Source organism: Hemitrygon akajei, chromosome 8 (genome assembly GCF_048418815.1).
Source record: "Hemitrygon akajei chromosome 8, sHemAka1.3, whole genome shotgun sequence".
In the NCBI taxonomy this organism is placed as follows: domain Eukaryota; kingdom Metazoa; phylum Chordata; class Chondrichthyes; order Myliobatiformes; family Dasyatidae; genus Hemitrygon; species Hemitrygon akajei.
Window position 1 is genome coordinate 71266036 of NC_133131.1, and position 22646 is coordinate 71288681.

Below are 22646 nucleotides of genomic sequence, written 5' to 3' on the forward strand. Positions count from 1 at the left end.
TTTGCTGCATGAAGAGTTCTCTAAAAATAAAACAAGGATGGTGATTTTCCAGGAGAGATGGCATGTGGTCCATCAGCTCTGAAGGGCTATAGCATCACCGAGGCCAGGCAAGGAGAGCAACTGATTTGGCGTGCTCAGACTCTGAAAGTCCAAAAGACTGCAAAAGGTGAGCTTTCAGCCGTCGCTATTTATTGTGTTCAGGCGGGAGATCAAGCAGACTCACCACTCTCACAGCCGTGGAGTTTCTGAGCAAAGCTGCCACGTAGTAGTAGCACTTGGTGTCATCGGCAGTGATTTCTCGAAGCATGAATTTGGCCTTGGCTGGTACAACCTAAGTGACGGCATTTTGCTCCTAAAACTCTGGCAATTTCAAAGCAACTGCATTTGCTGACATGTTCAATAACTCTGGAATCATCAGGGTCACCAGTGTAGGCTCTCACAAATAAGACAACATTGAGGATTTTAAGTTTAAGAAAAATGGAACAACATGTTTATTGAAATCCAAACCCTGAACACAAAAGCGTGCTGAAAGTCCTTTTCGTAATTATGTCATCACATCAAAGCAGCCTCTTAAAGTGAGCCTCAGCTCAATGTCAGTGGATGTGAATTGTGTTACATTACATTACCCTGCAGGCTAACCAAAGCTCCAATGCCTTATTTAAGTTTGCGGATGAGACCTCTATTGTTTGCAGAATCAAAGATGGTGAAGTTTCGGCAAACAGGAGGCAGATTGAAAATCTGGCTGAATGATGCCACAACAACAACAACCTCTCACTCAATGCAGGAAGACCAAGAAGGTGTTTGTTGACTGCAGAAGGAGGAAAGCAGGATTTCCCAGTGGCCAGCTATTTTAATTCCTATCCCCAGTCCCATTCTGACATGGCCTCCTCCACTGCCACGACGAGGCCTCGCTCAGGTTGGAGGAGCAACACCTCGTATCCTGGGTGGGTAGCCTCCAACCTGATGGTATGAACATTGATTTCTCCTTCTGGTAATTTTACTCCCTACCTTCTCTCTTCTTCAATTCCCCACACTGTTCCCCCCCCCCATTATCTCTTCTTTTCTCCTCCCTGCCTTTCCTCCTTCCCATCCTCCCATGGTCTGCTCTTCTCTCCTATTATCAGATTCTTTCTCTTGCCCATTACCTCTTCCACCTATCACCTCCCAGCTTCTCACGTCATCCCCCCCTCCCTCTCGCCCACCTCCCTCCTCACCTGGTCTATCACCTGCCAGCTTGCACCCCTTACCCCTCCCCACTTTCTCATTCTGTCTTCTTTCTCCTTCCTTTCCAGTCCTGGTGTAGGGTCTCGGCCCGAAATGTCGACGGTCTCATCCCCCGCCCCACCTGCTGAGCTCCGCCAGCAGTTTGGAGGTGTTGCTTGGGTTAGGGTTAGTGAGTTGTGGGCATGTCGTGTTGGTGCTGTAAGCATTGCGACGCCGGCTGACTCCAGCACGCTCTGTGCTGGTCATTGATGCAGACAACGCATTTCACTCTATGTTTCGATGTAGATATGACAAACAGAGCTAATCTTTTGCAACACACACAAAATGCTCAGCAGGTCAGGCAGCACCTACAGAGGTGAATAAACTGTCAACATTTCGGGCCGAGACCCTTCATCAAGCTCAGCTTTTCTTTCATCAGAACTAGGAAGGAGACGGATGAAGGCTGTAAATCTCCTGGGTCAGTGGGCAGGGTGGGGTGGTGGGGGTGGAAGTGTTGTTCATCTGATCAAACCATAGGGATCAGCTGTAAACGGGTTATCAGGACAGTGAGGGAACGGCAGACTCAAATGTCATTACTGTACTGTGGGACTCCGTGACAACCACCGCTAACTCTTTTATTACTCCTGGAAACAGACTCCAATTCCCTGGAGATTTATTGGCTAGTGCATCCTCAACACATTCTTTTTAAACAAACACTAATTTCCTTTAATTTGTCCTTTCTTTAGTTTCTTAGGAAGTTACTTTTGTATCTGTTTCCATGAAAGAGGAACCAAAATATGTGTTTAATTGAAAGCAATCCACACACAAAATACTGGAGGAACTCAGCAGGTCAGGCAGCCTCTATTGAAGTGAACAACCAGTCGATGTTCGGACCAAGACCCTTCAGGTCTTTAATCTGCCATTTATTTGCATTTCCATTTTTTGCCAGTAGGGGGCCTACCAATTTATTTCCCTTTATTTTCTTTTACATTCTTGATTTAAGACTCAAGATTCAAGGCCGTTTATGTCATTTCCTGTACACAAGTGTAAAGGAGAATGAAATAATTGTTACTCTGGATCTGATGTGGAATAAAAAAACCACAATGAGATAAAGAACACAATGTTAAAAAAATTAAATATAATTACTTACGATAGATTATATACGTAGATTGATAGTCTATTCATAAAGTGACGTTAGGCACAGGGGGTCTGAACTTAAGGTGACACTGACAGGAAATAGATAGCACACTTTTTTCCCAGGGTTGAAATGTCTAATACCGGAGGGTATGCATTTAAGGTGAGGGGGTAATTTCAAAGGAGATGTGAGGGGTAAGTGGTGAGTGCCTGTAATACATTGCCTGGGTGGTGGCAGAGGCAGACACATGAGGGACTTTTTTGAGATGTTTAGATAGGCACAGGAATGTGGGAAAAATGGAAGGATATGGACATTGTGTAGGCAAAAGAGATTAGTTTAGTTAGCCATTTAATTATTAACTGAATGGGTTAGGATAAGCAATGCAGGCCAACGGGCCTGTTCCTGTGCTGTAGCATTTGATTTTCTATGAAATGATAAAGTCATGGTGGCTGGGGGGTGTGGAGGGGTGAGTTAGTGGGTGGAGGTGGTGACCAGCCTTACTGTTTGGGGAAAGGGACTGTTTTTGAGTCTGATGGTGATGATGTTTGGGTGAATGCACTTTCAGGAACCTAACTCTAAATCGTTGCTGGTGGTTTAACAGAATCAGGTTTCTTATCACCAATTAGGTCCCTACACCTAATAAAGTGACCACTGGATAAATGCCCTTGGTCTTCTGCTGCTGTCTCCCATCCACTTCAAGGTGTGCATTCACAAATGATCTTCCACGCACACCACTGTAAACATGGCTGTTTGACTTACTGTCACCTTCCTCTCAGCTTGAACCAGTCTGACCATTCTCCCCAAAACTCTCTCATTAACAAAGCATTTTCGCCCACAGAACTACAACTCACTGGATATTTTTGAGTTTCTCGCACCATTCTCTGTAAACTCTGAGTGTGAAAATCCCAGGAGGTCATCAGTCTCTGAGATATTCAAACCACCCCATCTGGCACCAACAATCATTTCACATTCAAGGTCACTTAGATCTCATTTCTTCCCCATTTTGATGTTTGGTCTGAACAGCAACTGAACCTCCTGACCAGATCAGCATACTTTTATGTATTGAGCGACTGCCGCCTGATTGGCTGATTAGATATTGGCATTAACGAGCAAGTGTACAGGTGTCATACAATTTGTTGTTTTGTGGTAGCAGTACACTCACTGCAAAGACTTAAGACATACTCTGAGCTACAGAATAAATACATAGTGCAAAATAAAAGAGGGATGTTGAGGTAGTGTTCATGGACTGTTCAAAAATCTGTTGGCAGAGAGGAAGAAGTTGTTCCTGAATCTTTGAATGTGGGTCTTCAGGCTCCTGTACCTCCTCTCCAAAGGTAGTAATAAGAAGAGGGCATGACCTGGATGATGAGGGTCCTTATGATGGATACTGCCTTCCTGAGATGTCACCTGTTGAAGATATCTTTGATGGTGGAGAGCCTAGTGGTTCTGAGGGGTCTGACGGGGAACCACATTCAGCGGAGTGCAGAGGGGTTCCCTGGAGAACCATGGATGATAGAAAAATGGAGGACAACGCGTGAGGGAAAGGTTAGATTGATCTGAGGGAAAAGGTTGGCTCAACATCCTGGACTGTTTTATGTTTCTATACTCCATAACTTCATAGAAGACGTGCAGAATCTAAATACAAGTATGAAGTTGATACTCTGACTAAAGAAGGCAAGTACCCACAATGATTTTCTCACCACCTGTATCTATTTGTGCTGGCACCTTCAGGGATTCTGAAACTGTCGGGTGATGTCCTTTGGCACTCTGCAAGGTCCTGGGGACACCCTCAGACTCTGGGACAGGTCAGCCTGGGGGTGATGTCTGTCGGCACTCTGCTGGGAACCTCAACACTGCGCTGAGGGTGATGTCCTATAGGACTCCGCTGGAACCCTGGGGGTGATGTCCCACAGGACTCCGTTGGTCACCCTGGGGGTGATGTCCCACTGTACTCTGCTGGTCACCCCGGGGGTGATGACCCACAGGACTCCGCTGGCCACCCTGGGGGTGATGTCCCACTGTACTCTGCTGGAACAATAGGGGTGATGACCCACAGGACTCCGCTGGTCACCCCGGGGGTGATGACCCACAGGACTCTGCTGGTCACTGCAGACCGTCTCAGACCCAGGGGCAAGTCCCTGGGGGTGGGGAATACCCTGCTGATGACCCTCAGATCCTGCGGAGCTCCTCAGCACTTTGCTGGGAGCCCGGGACAGCCTGGAGATTCCGGTTGCAGAGGGCAGCCCCCGGTGCCCGGTTGCTAAGGGCGGCCCTGTTGCCGGGGCCCGCTCCTATTATGGGCTGTCGGGCAGGGTGGCGGGGCCGCGCGGGGGCGCAGCGAGCCGGGGCTGAGCATCCGAAGCGGAAGCGGCTCGAAGCGGAGTGGAGCGGCGCCGGCGCCGGGGACAGAGTGAGAAGGAGCCGGGGACAGAGCCGACGCAGGCCTCGCCCTCGCCGCCCGGTGAGTAAGTGAGCGACGACAGCGGGGAGGGCGCCGCGGGCACGGTTACTCCCGGGGCCCGGGCTCCAGGCCCTGGCGTTCGGAGCTAGCGGGAGGGAGAGAGAGAGACCGAGGCGGGAGCGGTGGGCCGCACCTGGGCTGGCGCCGAGGGAGGCTGAGAAGGGAAGGCCCTGCCCGGTCCCGGATTGGGGTGAGACGGTGGACGGGGAGGACAGTGGTTGGGGTAAGGAAGTGAAGGCCTTCACTTGGCTGCCTGATATCATATTCCAGGCGTCCAGTGAACTTCGATTATCGGCAGAAGTATTGATCACAATTATTGACCGAGCTGCTTCTTTGTGATTTATCTGCGTCTTTCAGACAGCCTTGTTATCATTGGTATTCCGTGCACTCTTTGGTTTTAAGTGTTCGTCGGGAGTTCCAAGCCCCTTTTAATATTACCTATATAAATGCTTGTCTGTCTTTATTTATATATTTACTGATCTCGCTGCTATTAGATTCATATAATACTATAATACTCATATTCAGCTATGAATGTGAGGTGTTTTGTATGTGTAGATGTACAAGCTCTGCTGTAATATTTGAGCACTACAAACTAGTGGTGAAGGTCACAAGTCTTACCTCCGGAGCAGCTTTGTAGTTTGGTAAGTGATGTCCTCATGTCCAGGCTACTTTGTTTGCTACTTCCCATTCTTCAGAATAGGCCTTCGGGTCGCTAATTCCCGGACTATGGGAGGAAATTGTTAGGTTCCTTTTCTGTAAGGCGACAGATTCTTGCATCTCAGCCAGAATTTCAATTGTCCAGAGCGTCCTTCAAGTTGAATTTTCTTGGGTCTGTTCTCAGTTGTCAGGTGCCGAGCTGAAGGACTAGGTACTGTTTTCATGAACGGTCATTTGCCCGTGAGAAATTGTGGTTTTCTAGGAAGGTGAGGAGGAAAAGAATTCACTGTGGTCTCCGATTTATTGAACTGTTTCTTTCTATGCTTGGCAAAAGATGGATCTCATCAGGCCGGGCAGTATCTGTGAAGAAAGAAACCTTTTAACACTTTGAATTTCAGATCAGGTATACCAATGGACATGTGAAGGGCCCTCAACTTGAAACATTACTTGTTTCTCCTTGTACAGATCTGCTGAGTGCTTCCAGCATTTTTAGTCTTATTTCAGATGTCTAGCATTCTTCAATTTTCTTATTGAGAAAGTGAGCCTAATTGGTGGAGGTAGGGGGTAGACTTTTGGTAGGTACCTCACCCCTGTTGTCCATAGACAGTGGTGGGACTTTATCCTGAGTGTAGTCTGCGCTGTGGTTAAACTTGACTAGGCCTCATCCTGGAGAGACTTGTGGAGTCCGGCTGCCTTATTTCTAAAACAGATTGAGTGCCCAAAGCGTTTGATGGTTCTGGGCCTGTACTCACTGGCGTTTTTTTTTTAAAAAGAATATTTTAAAGGCCTCGGTAGAGCGAAAGAATTCCATGTTAGTATTAATTTTGAGAAAGGATGTGCTGGCATTGGAAGGAGTTCAGAGGAGGCTCATGAAAATATTTCCAGGAATGAAAGGGTTAATGTATGCGAAGGAGTGTTTGATGGCTCTGGGCCTGTTCTTGCTGGAGATTAGAAGAATGAAGAGGGGACCTCATTGAAACCTATCGAATATTGAAAGGACTAGATAGAATGAATGCAGACAGGATGTTTCTAATAGTGGGAGAGTGTGGACCAGAGGGCACAGCCACAGAATAGAGGGACATCCATTTAGAACAGAGATGGGGAGGAATTTCTTTAGCCAAAGAGTGGTGAATCTGACAGCACATGGAGTTTTGTGTTTCATTCCTGGTAGTCTCAGTATAGAAAGGATGTGGAAGCTATATAGAGAGGGTGCAGAGGAGACTTACCAGGATTTTACCCGGATTAAAGGGCATGATTGGTTCGGCACAGCCAAGAAAGGCCAAAAGACCTGTTTCTGTTCTGTAATGTTCTATGGTCGAGTAAGGCAGGGGATGTGATAGAGCTGCACAAGATGCATAGATTGAATGGCCAGACAGAGACTTTTTCCCAGGGCAGAAATAACTAATATGAAGGGGCATAATTTTAAGGTGACTGGGGGAAGTATAGGGGTGTTATCAGAGGGACTGTAAGCTATTTTTTACAGAATGGTGTGTGGGTGCGTGGACCACCTGCCAGGAGTGGTGGGTAGAGGCAGGTACATTAGGGACATTAAAGAAACTCTTAGATTGAATGATAGAAAAGTGGGGGGTTATGTAGGAGGAAAGGTGCAAATGTTCTTTGAGTAGATTAAGAATGTCGGCATGACATTTTGGGCCAAGTGGCCTGTACTGTACTGTCTGTCCAAGCTTCCTCCACAGCCAAATTGAGGCCAGACGCGGTCCAACCTGTTGAATTCTCAAACCTCCAGTCCTCCTCTGTCTCTTTTCTCCTCCTGATTGTCCTGCCCCCAATATTCTCTCTTTCCCATCCCCCACCCTCTCCATCTGGCCATCAGCCACATATTCCTCCCTCTGCTTTCTCTCCCCAACTCCCTTCCACATTCTTGTCACCTCTTATCCTCTGGCGCCATTCCCACCCTGCCCTCACCACTCCCCCTCACCTGGATCCTCCCGCCTTTTGGACTGCTTTCTTTTAGCCCCTCCAGAGATGTTGTCTGACTCACTGAGTTCCTCCAGTGGTCTGTGTGGTGTTCCAGATTTTAAAGAGGTCATCCAATGTCTTAGGGGATAATAGTGAGATCACTCGAATCGAGTATGCTGTTCTCCTAAGGGTTGTCCTCGAGTGACTGTGGAGGCTGATCCAGGATCCACATCTTCTGGTGCAGTGTGGGCGAGAGTAAGTGGTGGCTGTGGTCAGTGGTTGGGTCTTTCAGTTGTTCAGTCCCTCCTTTCACAGCTGCCCCTTGTCCTCTGCAGCATTGTTGAGGTTGCTTCATGTAACGCAGTGCCCTCTTGAACAGATTTCCTCCAGGTGTGTATTGAGTGCAATGTCTTACCAGTTTTTAGATTTAATGTTGAATTTGATGTTATCTTTAAAGCGTTTCCTTTGCCCACCAGGGGCTCGCCGACCTTCCTTCAACTGGGAGTGAAGGATCAGTTTGCATCTGGATGACATGACCTATCCATTGGAGTTGGCGTTGGTTTTTCGTGGATGTCCTGTTCATGTTGGCCTGCTCACGTTGGTGTTAGTGTGTCAGTCCTAACAGCTAGCCCTCAAACTCTCTCGTAAGGATCTTTGGTGGTATGCCTGCGGGCTTTTCAGGTCCCTACTGAGGGGGTTGAGTATGAGGCAATCCACAGTGTAGGTTGTCAAAGGGGGTGAGGTGATACAATTCCAGAATTTCAATGAGGTCCTGAGGTAGAAGGAAGCAATGTGTGGAGAGGCGGACTGGAGGCAAGGAGACTTTAGTTACACATTAATTTCTTTGTGTCTGTGAGAGTATTAGTGCTGACAGATGAAACGAAATGATCAAATGCTTGTATCCTGGGACAGATGCAGGTGGCTTGCCTGAGGCTTTAACTGGTGTTTGACTTCTTGCCAACATTTATATGCTCCTGCACTGCGCTGGGACTGTCATTCTCTACTTGGCTGTTCCCAGCAAGCTCCTAGAGCAGAGAGAGCGTCGGGGTTTGCAGGCCATTATTTACTGTAAGGTGCAACATGCAGTACCAATGGTTGCAATGGTTCACCCCCAACGAGCTCAACATAAATGAAAGGGAGAAATACACGACACTTTCATGAACCCCCCCCCCCCCCCCCCACACGGTATCCAGTGATCCTGTGAGCTCTGTCTCGGAGGCTGATGTCACAACATGTTCAAGAGGCTGAACTCTTGCAAGGTGTCGCGCCCCAAACATGTAACTGGTAAGGTACTAAAAATTTGTGCCAACCAACTGGTTGGAGCATGCAGGCTGAGGTTCCTGCTTCAAAAGGGCATCAATTATACCCGTGCCGAAGAGCTGGGTGAGCTGCATCAACGACTGTTGCCCAGTGGTACTCACATCTACTGTGATTAAGTGCTTTGAGAGGTTGGTCGTGGCTAGAATCAACTCCTGCCTAAGCAGGGACTTGGACCTACTATAATTTGCTTATCACCAGAATAGGTGAACAGCAGATGCAGTCTTACTGGCTCTCCACTGTGGAGCATGTTGACAACAGCAAACACATGTCAGGCTGATGTCTACTGATTACAGCTCAGTATCAACATCATCATCTCCTCAATAAGCTTCAAAGCCTGGACCTCTGTACCTCCTTCTGCAGTTTGACCCTTGACTTCCTCATCAGTTGAATTGGAAATAATGTCTTTCCCTTACAGGTTCAATATAGGTGCACCTCAAGGATGTGTGTTTAGCCCACTGCTCTACTCTCTCTACACCCATGACTGTGTGGTTAGTCACAGCTCAAATGCCATCTACAAATTCACAGATGACACCACCATAGTTGGTAAAATTTCAGATGGCAAAGAGGTGGTGTACAGGAGTAAGATAGACCAGCTGGTTGAGTGAAGTTGCAATAACCATCTCACACTCAACATTAACACAACCAAGGAATCGATTGTGGGCTTCAGGAAGGGGAAAATAGGGAAAACACACATCAATCCTCATTGAGGAGTCAACTGTAGAAAGGGTGATCAGTTTCAAATTCCTGGGGGTCAGTATCCTGGACCCAACACATTGATGTATTTGTGAAAAAGGCACGACAGCTGCTATATTCATTAGGAGTTTGAAAAGATTTGGTATGTCACCAAAGACTTGCAAATTTCTATAAATATGCAGTGGAGAACGTTCTGATTGTTTGCATCAACATCCGGTATGTAGACTCCGATCCACGGGATTGAAAGCCTGCAGAGGGATGTTGGCTCAGTCAGCTACATGATGGGAATAACCCTCCCCGCCACTGAGGATATCTTCAAGACATGGTGACTCAAAAGGGCAGCATCCATCATTAAGGAAACTCACCACCTGAGACCTGCCCTCTTCTCATTACTGCGATCAGAGAGGAGGTACAGGAGCCTGAAGACCCACACTCAATGATTTCTGAAATGTGTTTATATCTGTCGAGAGGGCTGGTTGAAAGACTGACTCTTGTATTTTCTCCTGAATTTTATTCTGATGTTTGGTGCTGAAGGAATAACTGTAATGCATTTAGCACAATTTTACTCAGAAAGCTTTGAAACAGTTCAGATAGCTCAGGGGAGGGAGTTCCTGAGTAGCTGATGCACATCTGCTTCTGTATGTAAGTTGACGAGAAATTGCTTCTTCACTCTAATTATGGCCTTTGTAGTTCGTATCTGGATGACTTGGACCATTAGAGCTCAGAGCAGAATTAGGCCAATTGGTTTATTTGAGCCTGCTCCACCATTCCATCATGGCTGCTTTATTTTTCCTTTCAACCTTTTCCCCGTAACCTTTGATGTCCTGACTAATCAAGAATCTATCAACCTCTAATGACTTGGCTTCCACAGCCATCTATGGCATTAAATTCCACAGATTCACCACTCTGGCTAAAGAAATCCCTCCTCATTTCTATTCTAAATGGATGTCCCTCTTATTTTGAGGCTGTGTCCTCTGGTCCTAGACTGCCCCACCATAGGAAACATCCTCTCCACATTGACTCTATCTGGGCTTTTCAATATAGGGGTTCAATGAGATCTCCTCTCATTCTTCTGAACTCAGGTGAGTACAGGCCAAGAGCCATTAAACGGTGCTCCTACATTAACACTGTCATTTCCAGGATCATTCTCACGAACCTCCTCTGAACTCTCCCCAATGCCAGAGCATCCTTTCTTAGATAAAGGGCCCCAAACTGCTCTCAATTCTCCATGCATGGTTTGACTAAAGTCTTATAAAGCTTCAACATTTTATCCTTGTTTTTATATTCTAGTCCTCTCGACATGAATGCTGATTTGCAACTGTGGAACTTGCATGTCTCCATATAGATGTCTCTATTTGAACCCTATGTGAAATTTGGACTCCTGATTAAGGCCGCATTAGTAATATGAAACGTGTGTACCAGTGTTAGCGATTCTGAGATGTGCAGCATCAGAGATGTTGATGTGATGTCTGTTTCAGCAGAGGAACACCAGGCCAGCCAGACTAAATGTTTGCAGTGTTGGGTAGCCTGCAGCATACTCAGGAGGATGACACTCAGCCCCTTGTCCCTGCTATCTCATGGTTTTCAGAGAAGACCAGAGCACAAGCTTGGCTTCTTGGCTCATGATGTTGTGCCCAACTAATTAATCTAATGACATGCAACTAAACTAATCCCTTCTGACTGAACACTGCAGCACAAGAACAGGCACTTCGGCCCATCCAGTCCATGCGAACTGTTATTTTGACAAGTCGATAGACCTGCACTTCGACCATATCCCTACATATTCTTCCCATCCATGTACCTATCAAAATTTTACTTACATGTTGAAATCACTACTTTTGCTGGTAGCTGGTTTCACATTCTTAACCACCTTCTGAGTGCAGGGGTTCCTTTTCATGTTCCCTTAAACAATTCACCTTTCACCCTTGACCTATGTCCCCTTGTTGTAGTCTCACCCAACATCAGTGAAAAGAGCCTACTTGCATTTACCCTATCTATACCCCTCATAACTGTGTACACATCTGTCAAAATGCCCTCATCCTCCTGCACACCACGGAATAAATTCCTAACCTATTCAACCGTTCCCCATAGCTCAGGTTCTCAGGTCCCAGCAATGTGGTCCATATCCTTCCATTCTCTGCACATTCATTTGCCTATCTAAGAATATCCTAAATAACTCTGTTGTATTTGTCTCCACCACCACTCCAGCCGGCATGTTCCAGGCATGCACTGCTTTCTGTGCAGGAAAATAGAACTGGCCCTGCAAATCTCAATAGCGTAGGGGTTACTGTGACACTATTACAGCTCAGCCGTTGTTTGGGCTGCAATTCTGGTGTCCTCTAAGCAGGTGGGGGGGGGGGGTGGTGGGGTGTGTGTGTGTGTGTGTTCCTGTTTTCTCACACAGTGGGACGGTACGGTAAGTCTTCTTGATGGTGGTGTAACAGGGGTCAAGTGGGTTGACTCCTCTGGTTCCACAGGGGGTGTGTTGGTGGTAGTTGGTCGGAGACTTTTTCACGCAGGCCTGCCTGAAATCCCCCGCAATCTTAGGGAACTCTTGTGACTGCTAGCACAGTGCTGAACACCTCCTGTGCCAGTGTTATGTTGGTCAGGGGTGGAATGTACACTGAAAGCAGGCTAATGATGGAAAAGCACCTCGGCAGATAGAATGGATGGCACTTGACTGCTAGATGTTCCAGACCACTGTCTGATCCGTGCGATGGGCTGGAGTGTTGGGGTGAGCTACGTCTCTGTGAAGCAGAGCAGACAGGAATGTCTTCAGTCAAGTTCACTAAAAACTGCTTGTGCTTATTATCACAGTGCTCATTGTGGAAATGTATAATGCTGAAATTGACTAAGCATTTCCTCTATTGTGAAGAGTCATACACAGAAACATGCTGTTCAGCCCATCTAGTTCATGCTGAACTATTATTCTGCCTGGTCCCATTGACCTACCTATCCAAACTTCCCATGTTCCCCTTAAACATTTCACTTTAACCTATGACCTCTAGTTCTAGTCTCTCCCAACATCAGTGGAAGAATTCTGCTTGCATTTATCCTGTCTGTACCCCTCACCAGGTCAAATCTCCCCTCAATCTTCTATGTTCTAGGGAATGAAGTCCTAGCCTATTCAAATTTTCCTGATAACTCTTGTCCTTAAGTCCTGGCAACATCCTTGTAAATTTTCTCTGCACTCTTTTAATCTTATTGATAAATTTCCTGTGGGTAGGTGATGAGAACTACACACATTTACTCTAGATTATTCCCCACCAACATTTTGCACAACTTCAACATAACGTTCCACTCCTGTGCTCGATGAAAGCCAATAAATCTCTATGAAGAATAAAGATTCTTTATGAAGACTAAGAACCGTACCTGTGATGCCATTTACGAGGAATTCTGGAAGTATAGGTTGTATTGAGAGTGTATTGCACAAGTTCTGTTCATTGTCTGGAGTTCTGTGCTTAGTGCTGTGTCTGGAGCTGCTCTGGTCTCTTTTCTCAAATCCTTTGGAGCAAGGACTGAAATGAGCTCACAGGGACAGTGTATTTACATACCCAGGGCAGCAGCCTGCGCACGGTAGCTAGTGGTTAGTGCCATCGCTTTACAGCACCAGCAATCACAGGTTGGGTTTTGATGCCTGTCGCTGGAAGGAGTTTGTACATTCTCCTCGTGACTGTGTGTGTTTCCTCTGGGTGCTGCACGTTCCAAAGACGTTAGGGTTAGTGAGTTGTGTGGCGTGCTATCTTGGCTCCAGTAGTGTGTGACACTCGGGAATGGCCCATCACAACCCTCGCTGATTCGATGCAGAGAACAAATCACTGTATGTTTTGATGTACATGTGACAAAGAATTTTAGGGTGGCTGTCCATACTAAGCTCAAATAGTGTCTGATTCGTCAATACCTCGACATAGCAGGTGCACAATGTATTGGACCTCATCTCAAGCCATTAATTATGTACTGATGCTGCCTCTGCACTTGCCTGCCTTACTGAGCTTATACCTGGTGGTGTTAAATGGCATTTGTATTTATATTAATGGTAACTTTTTTTCACCAAACCTGTGACTGTTTCATCCAGCAAGAACCATCATATCTGCTTAGCATTAACCATGATGAGATATAAGTAATGGTTCAGAGTTTTTGTATCAGAAGCCTCAGTTGAATCTCCACCCTGAGGTGAAGAGCTACTTCCCTGTAAAACACAATGCTGGAGGAACTCTGCGGCTTTTTCCAAGCTTGTGCTCTGGCCCCTCCAGACAGATGGTGACCATTCCATGGATGCTGCTTAACCTGCTGGGGGTTGCGTACTCTGCCAGCTCCATCGTGGGCACGAGTATCGAGGACATCTTCAAAAAGGCGGTATCCATCATTAAGGACCTCCATCGCCCAGGACTTGATCTCTTCTTACTACTGCCATCAAAGAGGAGGTACAGGAGCCTAAAGATACATTCTCAATGTGGGGAACAGCTTCTTCCCCTCCGCCATCAGGTTTCTGAACAGGCAACGAGCAAACTAATGAACACCACCTCACTATTTTTGTTCTTTTTGCACTGCATATTTAATTTTTTATATACATTTCTTATTGTAATGTGTAGTTTTTTATGTATTGTACTGTACTGCTGCCACATAACAACAAATTTCATGACTTATGCCAGTGATATTATATCTGATCCTTGAGGAATAAACAGTTGACATTCCAGGCTGAGACCCTTAACCAGACTGCACTTTAGTCCCTGAGCCGTGCTTCTGGTCAGCCATCGCTACTGGAGCATAAGTTATCTGGCCATTGTTGAATTTGTGGGAGTTTATGCATTTTAAAAGTGTCTAAATTTGAAAATCAGAGTTGTACCTCATTAATTCAGCATCCTTTTGTTTCAGCTGAAGTACAAAGCTTCTGTATTTCCATTCCCATCTGTCAGTCCATGGCCTCCTCTTCTGCCATGATGAGGCCCCACTTTCAGGTTAGGGGAGCGTATTCTGTCTCGGTAGCTTCCAACTTGATGGTATGAACATCGATTTTTCCGTCTGGTAATTTTCTGTTTTTTTTCCTCCCCCTCCCCTTCCATCTTCTAATCCCCTCTCTGGCCTCTTACCTCTTCTCACCTGCCTATCATCCCTCTCGGTGCTCCTCCTCATTCCCTTTCTCCTACGGTCCACTCTCCTCTCCTGTCTGATTCCTTCCTTGCCATCCCTTTATCTTTCCCACCCACCTGGCTTCACCTATCACCTTCTAGCTTGTCTTCCTCCCCCCCCCCCCCCCCACCTTTTTATTCTGGCATCTTCCCCTTTCCTTTCCAGTCCTGAAGAAGGTCTCGGCCTGAAACGTCAACTGTTCTCCTAGATGTTGCTTGGCCTGTTGAGTTCCTCCAGCATTTTGTGTGTGTTGCTCAAAATCTCTCTTTAATTGATTTTGCATTGAATCTGAAATTTGATAACAATAAAAGAGGTAAATTTGCTTGTTGTTCCATTGTGACCTCTCCAGAGAGCTTCCATCTAAGAATGCCAATGGGCCTTTAGTTTTAATGTGGTAAATTTTAAATCATTCTCCTGATTCCGAGGTGCAGACATTGACATCAGGACCTTGCCTGAAAGGAATATTTATTGTTATTGATGCTCTTACGTAGCACTGACTCGGTGGGTGGCATTTGTCTGGTGAAGTTTGCAGGTGTTATAAATAGTGTTTTTATATCTGATTTTTGCTGGGTAAAAATTATTTTGGGTTCATCAACAACGATGAATCGGAGTACGGAGAGGAAGTGGAGCAGCTGATGGACTGGTGTGAGAAGAACAACCTAAATCTGAGTGTGGAGGAGACCAAGGAAATCATTGTGGACTTCAGGAAGGGGCAGATGAACCATTCCCCTCTGCGAATACTTGGCTGTTCTGTAGAGAGAGTTAAGTGTACCAAGTTCCTGTGAGATCACATCATAGATTACCTCACCTGGTCCCTTAATGTCACCTCCCTGAACAAGAAGGCACAGTGGCGCCTCCACTTTCTAAGGACATTGAGGTAAGTGAGGCTCCCAACCCCCATCTTAACTGTGTTTTACAGGAGCAGCACTGAGAGCATTCTGACAAGTTGCATCTCCATCTGGTATGGGAGCAGTCGAGCATCGGACCAGAATTTCCTACAAAGGACTGTGAGACCAGCTGAGTGGACCATCTATCAGGGGCGCTGCATACGCACGGCTCTTAGTGTTATTAAGGATCCCACCCATCCATCCAGTATTCTCTTTGACTTTCTACCATCAAGCAGGAGACACCCATGTATAAAAGCAAGAATGGTCAGGATAGGAAACAGTTTCTTCCCTCAGGCCATTAGGCTTCTGAACTCTCTGTTGCATAGCACTTGAAGTGTCACTAGTTAATCTGTTCTGTACCTTACAATATTTAATTTTATTTATGAAATAATTAATTTGTAGATTTTATCTTGACTTGCGTAAGTTATTGTGTATTATGTGTACTACTGTGCATTGCACCCTGGTTCGGAGAAACATTGTCTCGTTTGACGGTATACATGTATATCAATAAATGACAATAAACTTGACTAATCTATACATTTAGGATGCATTTCTGAAGTGCATCTCAGCTGTTGCATTGCATTCTGGCAGGTTGCTAAAAGGCTCAGTGTTGCCAATCTGCGCAGACTTGTTTCCACATACTCTTTTGAGTACTGAGAACTTTGCTGAGGGATCGAGAGGAGAGGATTTTTTCTTCCCACCCCCTTGTTTTAATTTAAATGAACACTGGTCTGGTCTTTGATCAGGCTATGCAGGTTATGTGACTAACCTGTGTGGCTATTCACTCTCCCATTGTACTGGGTGACATTTGTACGCTCTGCATTGTATGGACACCAGACTCCTTGTGTGCCCAGTAAAGATTACCCACTAGCAGAGAAACCTGCTGGCATTTAGGTTATGGCCCTTAGATAGTTCAATCATTTGGTGATGTTCGCTCTCCAAATATTCTCTGGGGTGTCATAGAGTCAAAAATATATGTGCTGCCTTTTGGTTCTCCCTACTCCTTGCCTTTTACTCTACCTCGATTGCACATTGTTGCATCAAAAGAGTAGTCAAAAGTGTTTTATTCTGTGTCACTATCAATCCTTGGAATTGGCCTTTCAGGTAGTAGTAAGGAAGTCAAATCAATCTGAAACCTTCCACAATTTTGGTTTCTCCAGACTGTGCTTGTGTCCTTGATCTCTAGAATATTTGAATTAGTGCAGTCAGCACCTGATCCAAAGCCCTTGTACACTTCTGGCAGTGTGATGCCCTTAATTGGGCACATTACTGTTGTTGGAGCAAATTAATGCTCTTTGTTTGTGTCTATTTTGGAAAGCCCAAATCCCATGTGATTTATTAAATGTTTTCAGTCTGGCCTACCATCTTCAGAAGTGTACACCTAAACATTGCCAGAACAGCGCACACAAAATGCTGAAGGTCAGGCAGCATCTATGGAAATAAACAAAAGTTAACATTTTGGGTCGAGGCTCTGATAAAGTGTGCTCATGAGACATAGGAGCAGAATTAGGCCATTCATCCCATCAAGTCTGCTCTGCCATTCCATTGTGTCTGAGTTATTATCCCTCTCAACTCCATTCTTCTGCTTTCTCTCTAACCTTTGACACCCTGACATCAAGAGCATATCAACTTTTTCTTTAAATACACCTAATGACATGACCTCCACAGCCATCCACGGCAATGAATTCACTGGCCAAAAGAATAACTCCTCACCTCTGTTCTAAAGGGACGTCCTTCTGGTCAAGGGGTTCCCAACCTGGGATCCATGGACCCCTTTGGTTAATGGTAGGGGTCCATGGCATAAAAAAGGTTGGGAACCTCTGTTCTAGTCTGAGGCTGTGCCCTCTGGTCCTAGACTCATCCACTGCAGGAAACATCTTCCCTAAATCCACTCTATACAGGTGTCCCCGGTTTTTCGAGCTTTCACTTTACAACAACTCGCTGTTACGAAAGACCTACATTAGTACCTGTTTTCGCTAACCAAAGAGGATTTTCATTTTTATGAAAAAAAGACGCCCGCTTTATGCGTGTGTTTACCCCGAGAAAGACAACAGTGACCGTGAAACCTTGTGCGGGCAGTTGTTTGCCCATGTGTGTACGTGCCGATTTTTTTCTCTCCAAATAGACTTTGGCTCGCTGTCTTCCCGATTTTGATAAGTGAAACTACACCATACATACAATATTTCTACTTTATATAGGGTGTATATTTATCATATCATTCCTGCTTTTACTATGTTAGTGTTATTTTAGGTTCTATGTGTTATTTGGTAGGTTATTTTTTGGGTCTGGGAACGCTCAAAAATTTTTCCCATATAAATTAATGGTAATTGCTTCTTCGCTTTACGACATTTTGGTTTACAAACGGTTTCATAGGAATGCTCTACCTTCGGATTGCGGGGGAAACCTGTATAGACCTTTCAATATTTAATAGGTTTCAATGAGATACCCTCTCATTCTTTTAAACTATAGTGAGTACAGGCCCAGAGCCATCAAACGCTGCTCGTATGTTAACCCTTTCATTTCTGGAATCAGTCTCGTGAGCCTCCTCTGGACTCTACAATGCTAGCATATTTTTTCTTACATATGGGACCCAAAACTGCTTATAAATACTCCCAAGTACGGTCTGACCAAGGCCTTATAAAGCCTCAGCATTGCATCCTTGCTCTTACGTTCTTGTACTCTTGAAATGAATGCTAACATTGCATTCCTTTCCTTTCCACTGGCTCAGCCTGCAAGCTAACCTTTAGGGAATCCTGCACAAGGACTGCCAAGTAACTTTTCACTTCAGATGTTTTAATTTTCTCCCCATTTGGGATAAATATAGTCTGTCTTTATTCCTACTACCAAAGTGCATGACCATACTCTTCCCAACACTACATTCCAATTGCCACTTCTTTCTAAGTCCTTCTGCAGACTCCTTGCTCTGTCAACACCACTTGCCCCCCCGTGTATTTTTTGTATCATCTGCAAACTTGGCCACAAAGCCATTAATTCCATCATTGACATATAATGTGAAAAGAAGCATTCCGAACACTACTAGTCACCAGCAGCCAACTGGAAAAGACCCCTGTTTCCCATTCTTTGCTTCCTATCAGTCAGCTAATCTTCTCTCCATGTTTGTATCGCTCCTTTAAAGCCATGAGCCCTTGTTTAGTTCTTGCCAAAGGCTGCCTGAAAATCCAAGTAAACACCATCCTTCGTCTATCCTACCTGTTATTTCCTGAAAGAATTCCATCAGATTTGTTAGGCAAGATTTCCCCTAAGGAAACTATGTTAACTTTGACTTGTTTTATCATGTGCTTCCAAGTACTCAAAAATGTCATCATCAATAATGGACTACATTTTCGCAACCACTGAGGTCAGGCTAACTGGCCTATAGTTTCCTTTCTTCTGTCTCCCTACTTAGAGTGGAGTGACAGTTGCAATATTCCAGAATCAAGTGGTTCTTGAAAGATCACTACTAATGCCTCCATTGTCTCTTCAGCAATCTCTTTTCAGAAGACTAAGGTGTAGTCCATCTGGTCTAATTCCCAGGCACCTTCTGCTCAGTAATAGCAACTGCACTCACTTCTGTCCCCTGACACTCTCGAATTTCTGGCATATTGCTAGTGTCTTTCATAGTGAAAACGAACAGAAAATATTTATTAATTTCCTTTACCATTTCTTTTTTCCCCTTTGCTACCTCTCCAGCATCATTTTCTAGCAGTCCGACATCCACCGTCATGTCTCTTTTGCTCTATGTATTTGTACAAACTTTTGGTATCCTCTCCTGAAATTATTGGCTAGCTTCCCTTCATATGTCATCTTTTCTCTCCTTATGGTTTTTTTAGTTGCCTTCTGTTGGTTTTTAAAACCTTCTCAATTCTCTAACTTCCCGCTAATTTTTGCTCTATTGCATGCCCTCTCCTTTGCTTTGATGCTGTTTTTGACTTCCCTTGTTAGCTATGGTTGCCTCAGCCTCCCTTTGGAATACTTTTTCATCTTTGGAATATATCTATCTCGCGCCCTCTGAATTGTCCCCCGAAGCTCCAACCATTGCTGCTGTGCCATCATCCCTGGTGGTGTCCCCTTCTAATCAGCTCCTCTCTTATGCTTCTGTATTTCCCTTTACTCCACTGTAATACTGATACATCTGACTTTATCTTCTCCCTCTCAAAATGCAGGGTGACTTCAATCATATTATGATCACTACTATCTAAGGGTCCCTTTACCTTAAGCACCCTAATTAAATTTGGTTCATTACTCAACACCCAATCCAGAATAGCTGAAACCCTAGTGGGCTGAATCATAAACTGCTCTAAAAGGCTATCTTGTAGTCATTCCACAAATTCTCGCTGGGATCCAGCACCAATCTGCCTGCTTATTGAAATCCCCCATGACAATTGTAACTTTGCCCTTTAGACAAGCCTTTTCTATCTCCTGTTGTAATTTGTATCACACATCCTGGCTACTGTTTGAGGTCTGTATATAACTTCCATCAGTGTCTTATTATATTACCCTTGCAGTTTCTTAACTCTGCCCACAAGGATTCTATATGTTCTGATCCTATGAAACCTGTTTCCAATGATTTGGTTACACTTTTGTAACCAACAGAGCCTCACCTCCCACTCTGCTTGCTTGCCTGTCCTTTTGATACAAGGTGCATCCTTGGATGTTAAGCTTCCAAATGTAACCTTCATTTGGCAATAACTCAGTGATGCCCACAATGTCGTACCTGCCAATCTCTAATTGTGCTACAAAATCATCTACCTTATTCTGTATTCTGCCTGCATTCAAATATAACACCTTCATTCCTGTATTTATCACCCTTTTTGATTTTGCCCCCATGTTACACTTCACCTGTCGATGCGAAACCTCAGCTGTTTATTCCCCTCCATAGATGCCATCTGACCTGCTGAGTTCCTCCAGCAATTTGTTTGTGTTGCTCTGGATTTCCAGCATTTGTAGAACTCTTGTGTTTATGATTTCTGACCACGGGGTCCTTTCCTAGGACTCATTTTCAATTCTGGTATTGAACAGGTTTCATCTCACCTAGTTCTTCCTCAGATGTCGATTTAGACTTTTACACCAACCACGTGCCCATTTTATGAATGTAATTTTTGTCATTTTGATGGTCATTGCTCTTCCATGGTGTCTGCTATACTTACAAGTGTTGTGTGATCTATTTGGAGATTTAGGTTCATTTATTTATCACACGTACACTGAAACATACAGTGAAATATGTTGTTTGCATTAACAATCAATATGCCTATGGATAGGCTGGAGCAGCCTCCAAGTGTCACCACACATTCTGGTGTCAATATAGCATACCCACCGTGTTCGGCAGAACGCAACGTACCAAGTAATGACACCAAACTGCAAAGCAAGCCCCTTTCCTCCCTCCCACCCACCCACACACACACTCACCTGTGAATTTACACAGTCCTCTAAACCCAGGATAGGTGGTCTCCAAGCCAACTCCTCTCTCAACTTATGAGGCACCTCAAAACAAGGCCCTATCCTCCCTCCCACCCACCTGCTGACCTATGCACTTACACAGTCCTCTAAACCCAGGACAGGTGGTTTTAGAGGTAGATATCTCCAACCATTCCTGTCCTTATGTTCCTGATACATTACCAAATGCAATTATGAGCAAAGGCCCAGGTCCAGTGTAAAGTTAAAAGTGAGCACCCACTTCACACCCAAGTGTTTAGTTGTGATATTTCCCCACACCCCACGCCTGACTAAAACATTCAAATCCGACCTAATGTAAAGCAGTGTATGAGGGGTATGGACAGAGTTAATGCAAGCAGGCTTTTTCCACTGAGACTACAACTAGAGGTCGTTGGGTAAGGGTAAAAGTTAAGTATTTAAGGGGAACACGAGAGGAAGTCTTCCTCACCCAGAGGGTGGTGAGGGTGTGGAATGGGTTGCCAATGGAATTGGTGGATGTGGGTTGAATTGTAACATTTAGAAGTTTGGATGGGTACGTGGATAGGAGGAGTTTGGAGGGCTATGGTCTGGCTGTGGAACGATGGGCCCAGGCAGAATAATAGTCTGGCATAGACTAGCTGGGCCAAAGGACCTGTTTTTTTCACTATAATGTTGTATGGCTGTGTGATTCTCATGAGTTATTCAAATGTGAAGCAGTTAAACTAAGAGTGTTTTGTTATTGAAATTTAAAGGAACAAATATCTTAATGTAACACACCTGCCACACAGTGATAATCTGAGCAATCCAGCCCTATGGAACCAGTAAAACGACATTTTTGTCTCTTTCCCGGTTGTGCAGAATGCTTTCAACTGAAATCATTAATTCTGGTCATCGCTGCAGATTGTGCTATTCTCCTCATTCTTCCCACCCAGTGTTGATGACCAATCCCACCAGTAAGGTGCAAGCGTGCTACAAAGGTAGCCCTCCTCCCCTACCCCTGAGCACCGATGGCCCAGGGAGAGGCCATTCTGCCAACCGTTTTGGCTGGCGTGTTGTAACCACCCGGCTTATTACTTGTTTCAAGTGCAGCTTTTGAGTTGGCTTATTTCCACCAACTCATCAGGCAGTGAGTTCCTGATTAACATTGCCTAATCTGCCTGCTGTTTACTCGTTCTATGGATGAAGCCCAGGATCGCAGATTTTACTAACTGCTCTCTCAGAAAGCCCATGTGTATAACTAAGTCCAGTTCTAAATCTCTGTCTTTCCCTAAAATGCTTCTTAACATTTCCATTTACAGTACTTACTTCATTCTGTTTCTTGTACTGTGAATGCCCACAAGAAAATAAATCTCGGGGCAGTATATGGTGACATATACTGTTTAAAACAAATATTGTTTTAAACATTGGGGGTGAGGGTGCATCAGGTTTAAAATTTGAGCTGCAATAGTTGGCCTTTAAAATGTATGATAGCTTGCTGTAGTACATTGGTATTGTAAAGGTTGATGGAGGAAGTTGCCCAGTGATTGCAACTGAGCTGTGATCCTGCAGAACATGTTTATGGCTGAGACCTGAGGCAGACCTTGGGTGTATATAAACTCTGGCATTTTGAGTAAGTGCAGGGTTTCAACTTGAAACATCGACTGTTTATTCCTCTCCGTAGATGCTGCCTGACCTACATAGTTTGTGTATTACTTGTTGCTCTTTGCCCTGGATTTTCTGCACCTGCAGAATTTGTGTGTTTACCTTTTTGAGCTAGCTTTGCGGATCTTTAGTAGGTGAAAGTGGGCAGCATCCATGGAGAGAGAAACCATCTTATTATTCTTAAATA

The 22646-nt window shown here is 45.0% G+C and overlaps 2 protein-coding genes across 4 annotated transcripts in view; one reads left to right on the top strand and one right to left on the bottom strand.

Annotated features, from left to right (window-relative positions):
- Positions 1-5598, bottom strand: part of LOC140731974 (patatin-like phospholipase domain-containing protein 2) — a 191555-nt gene extending 185957 nt beyond the window's left edge. The window contains exon 1 of the mRNA XM_073054018.1: positions 5418-5598. Coding sequence (XP_072910119.1) covers positions 5418-5487 — 70 coding nt within the window. The 5' untranslated portion in view covers positions 5488-5598. The remainder of the gene's footprint in view (positions 1-5417) is intronic.
- The window catches only part of LOC140731971 (serine/threonine-protein kinase 38), a 106060-nt gene continuing 88071 nt past the window's right edge, over positions 4658-22646 (top strand). Inside the window, exon 1 of one of the 3 annotated variants that reach the window (XM_073054014.1) lies at positions 4658-4799. The gene's annotated coding sequence lies outside the window, so the exon portion shown is untranslated. Of the gene's footprint in view, positions 4804-22646 lie in introns of all 3 variants that reach the window. The other 2 variants (XM_073054010.1, XM_073054011.1) reach the window with 2 other exon arrangements.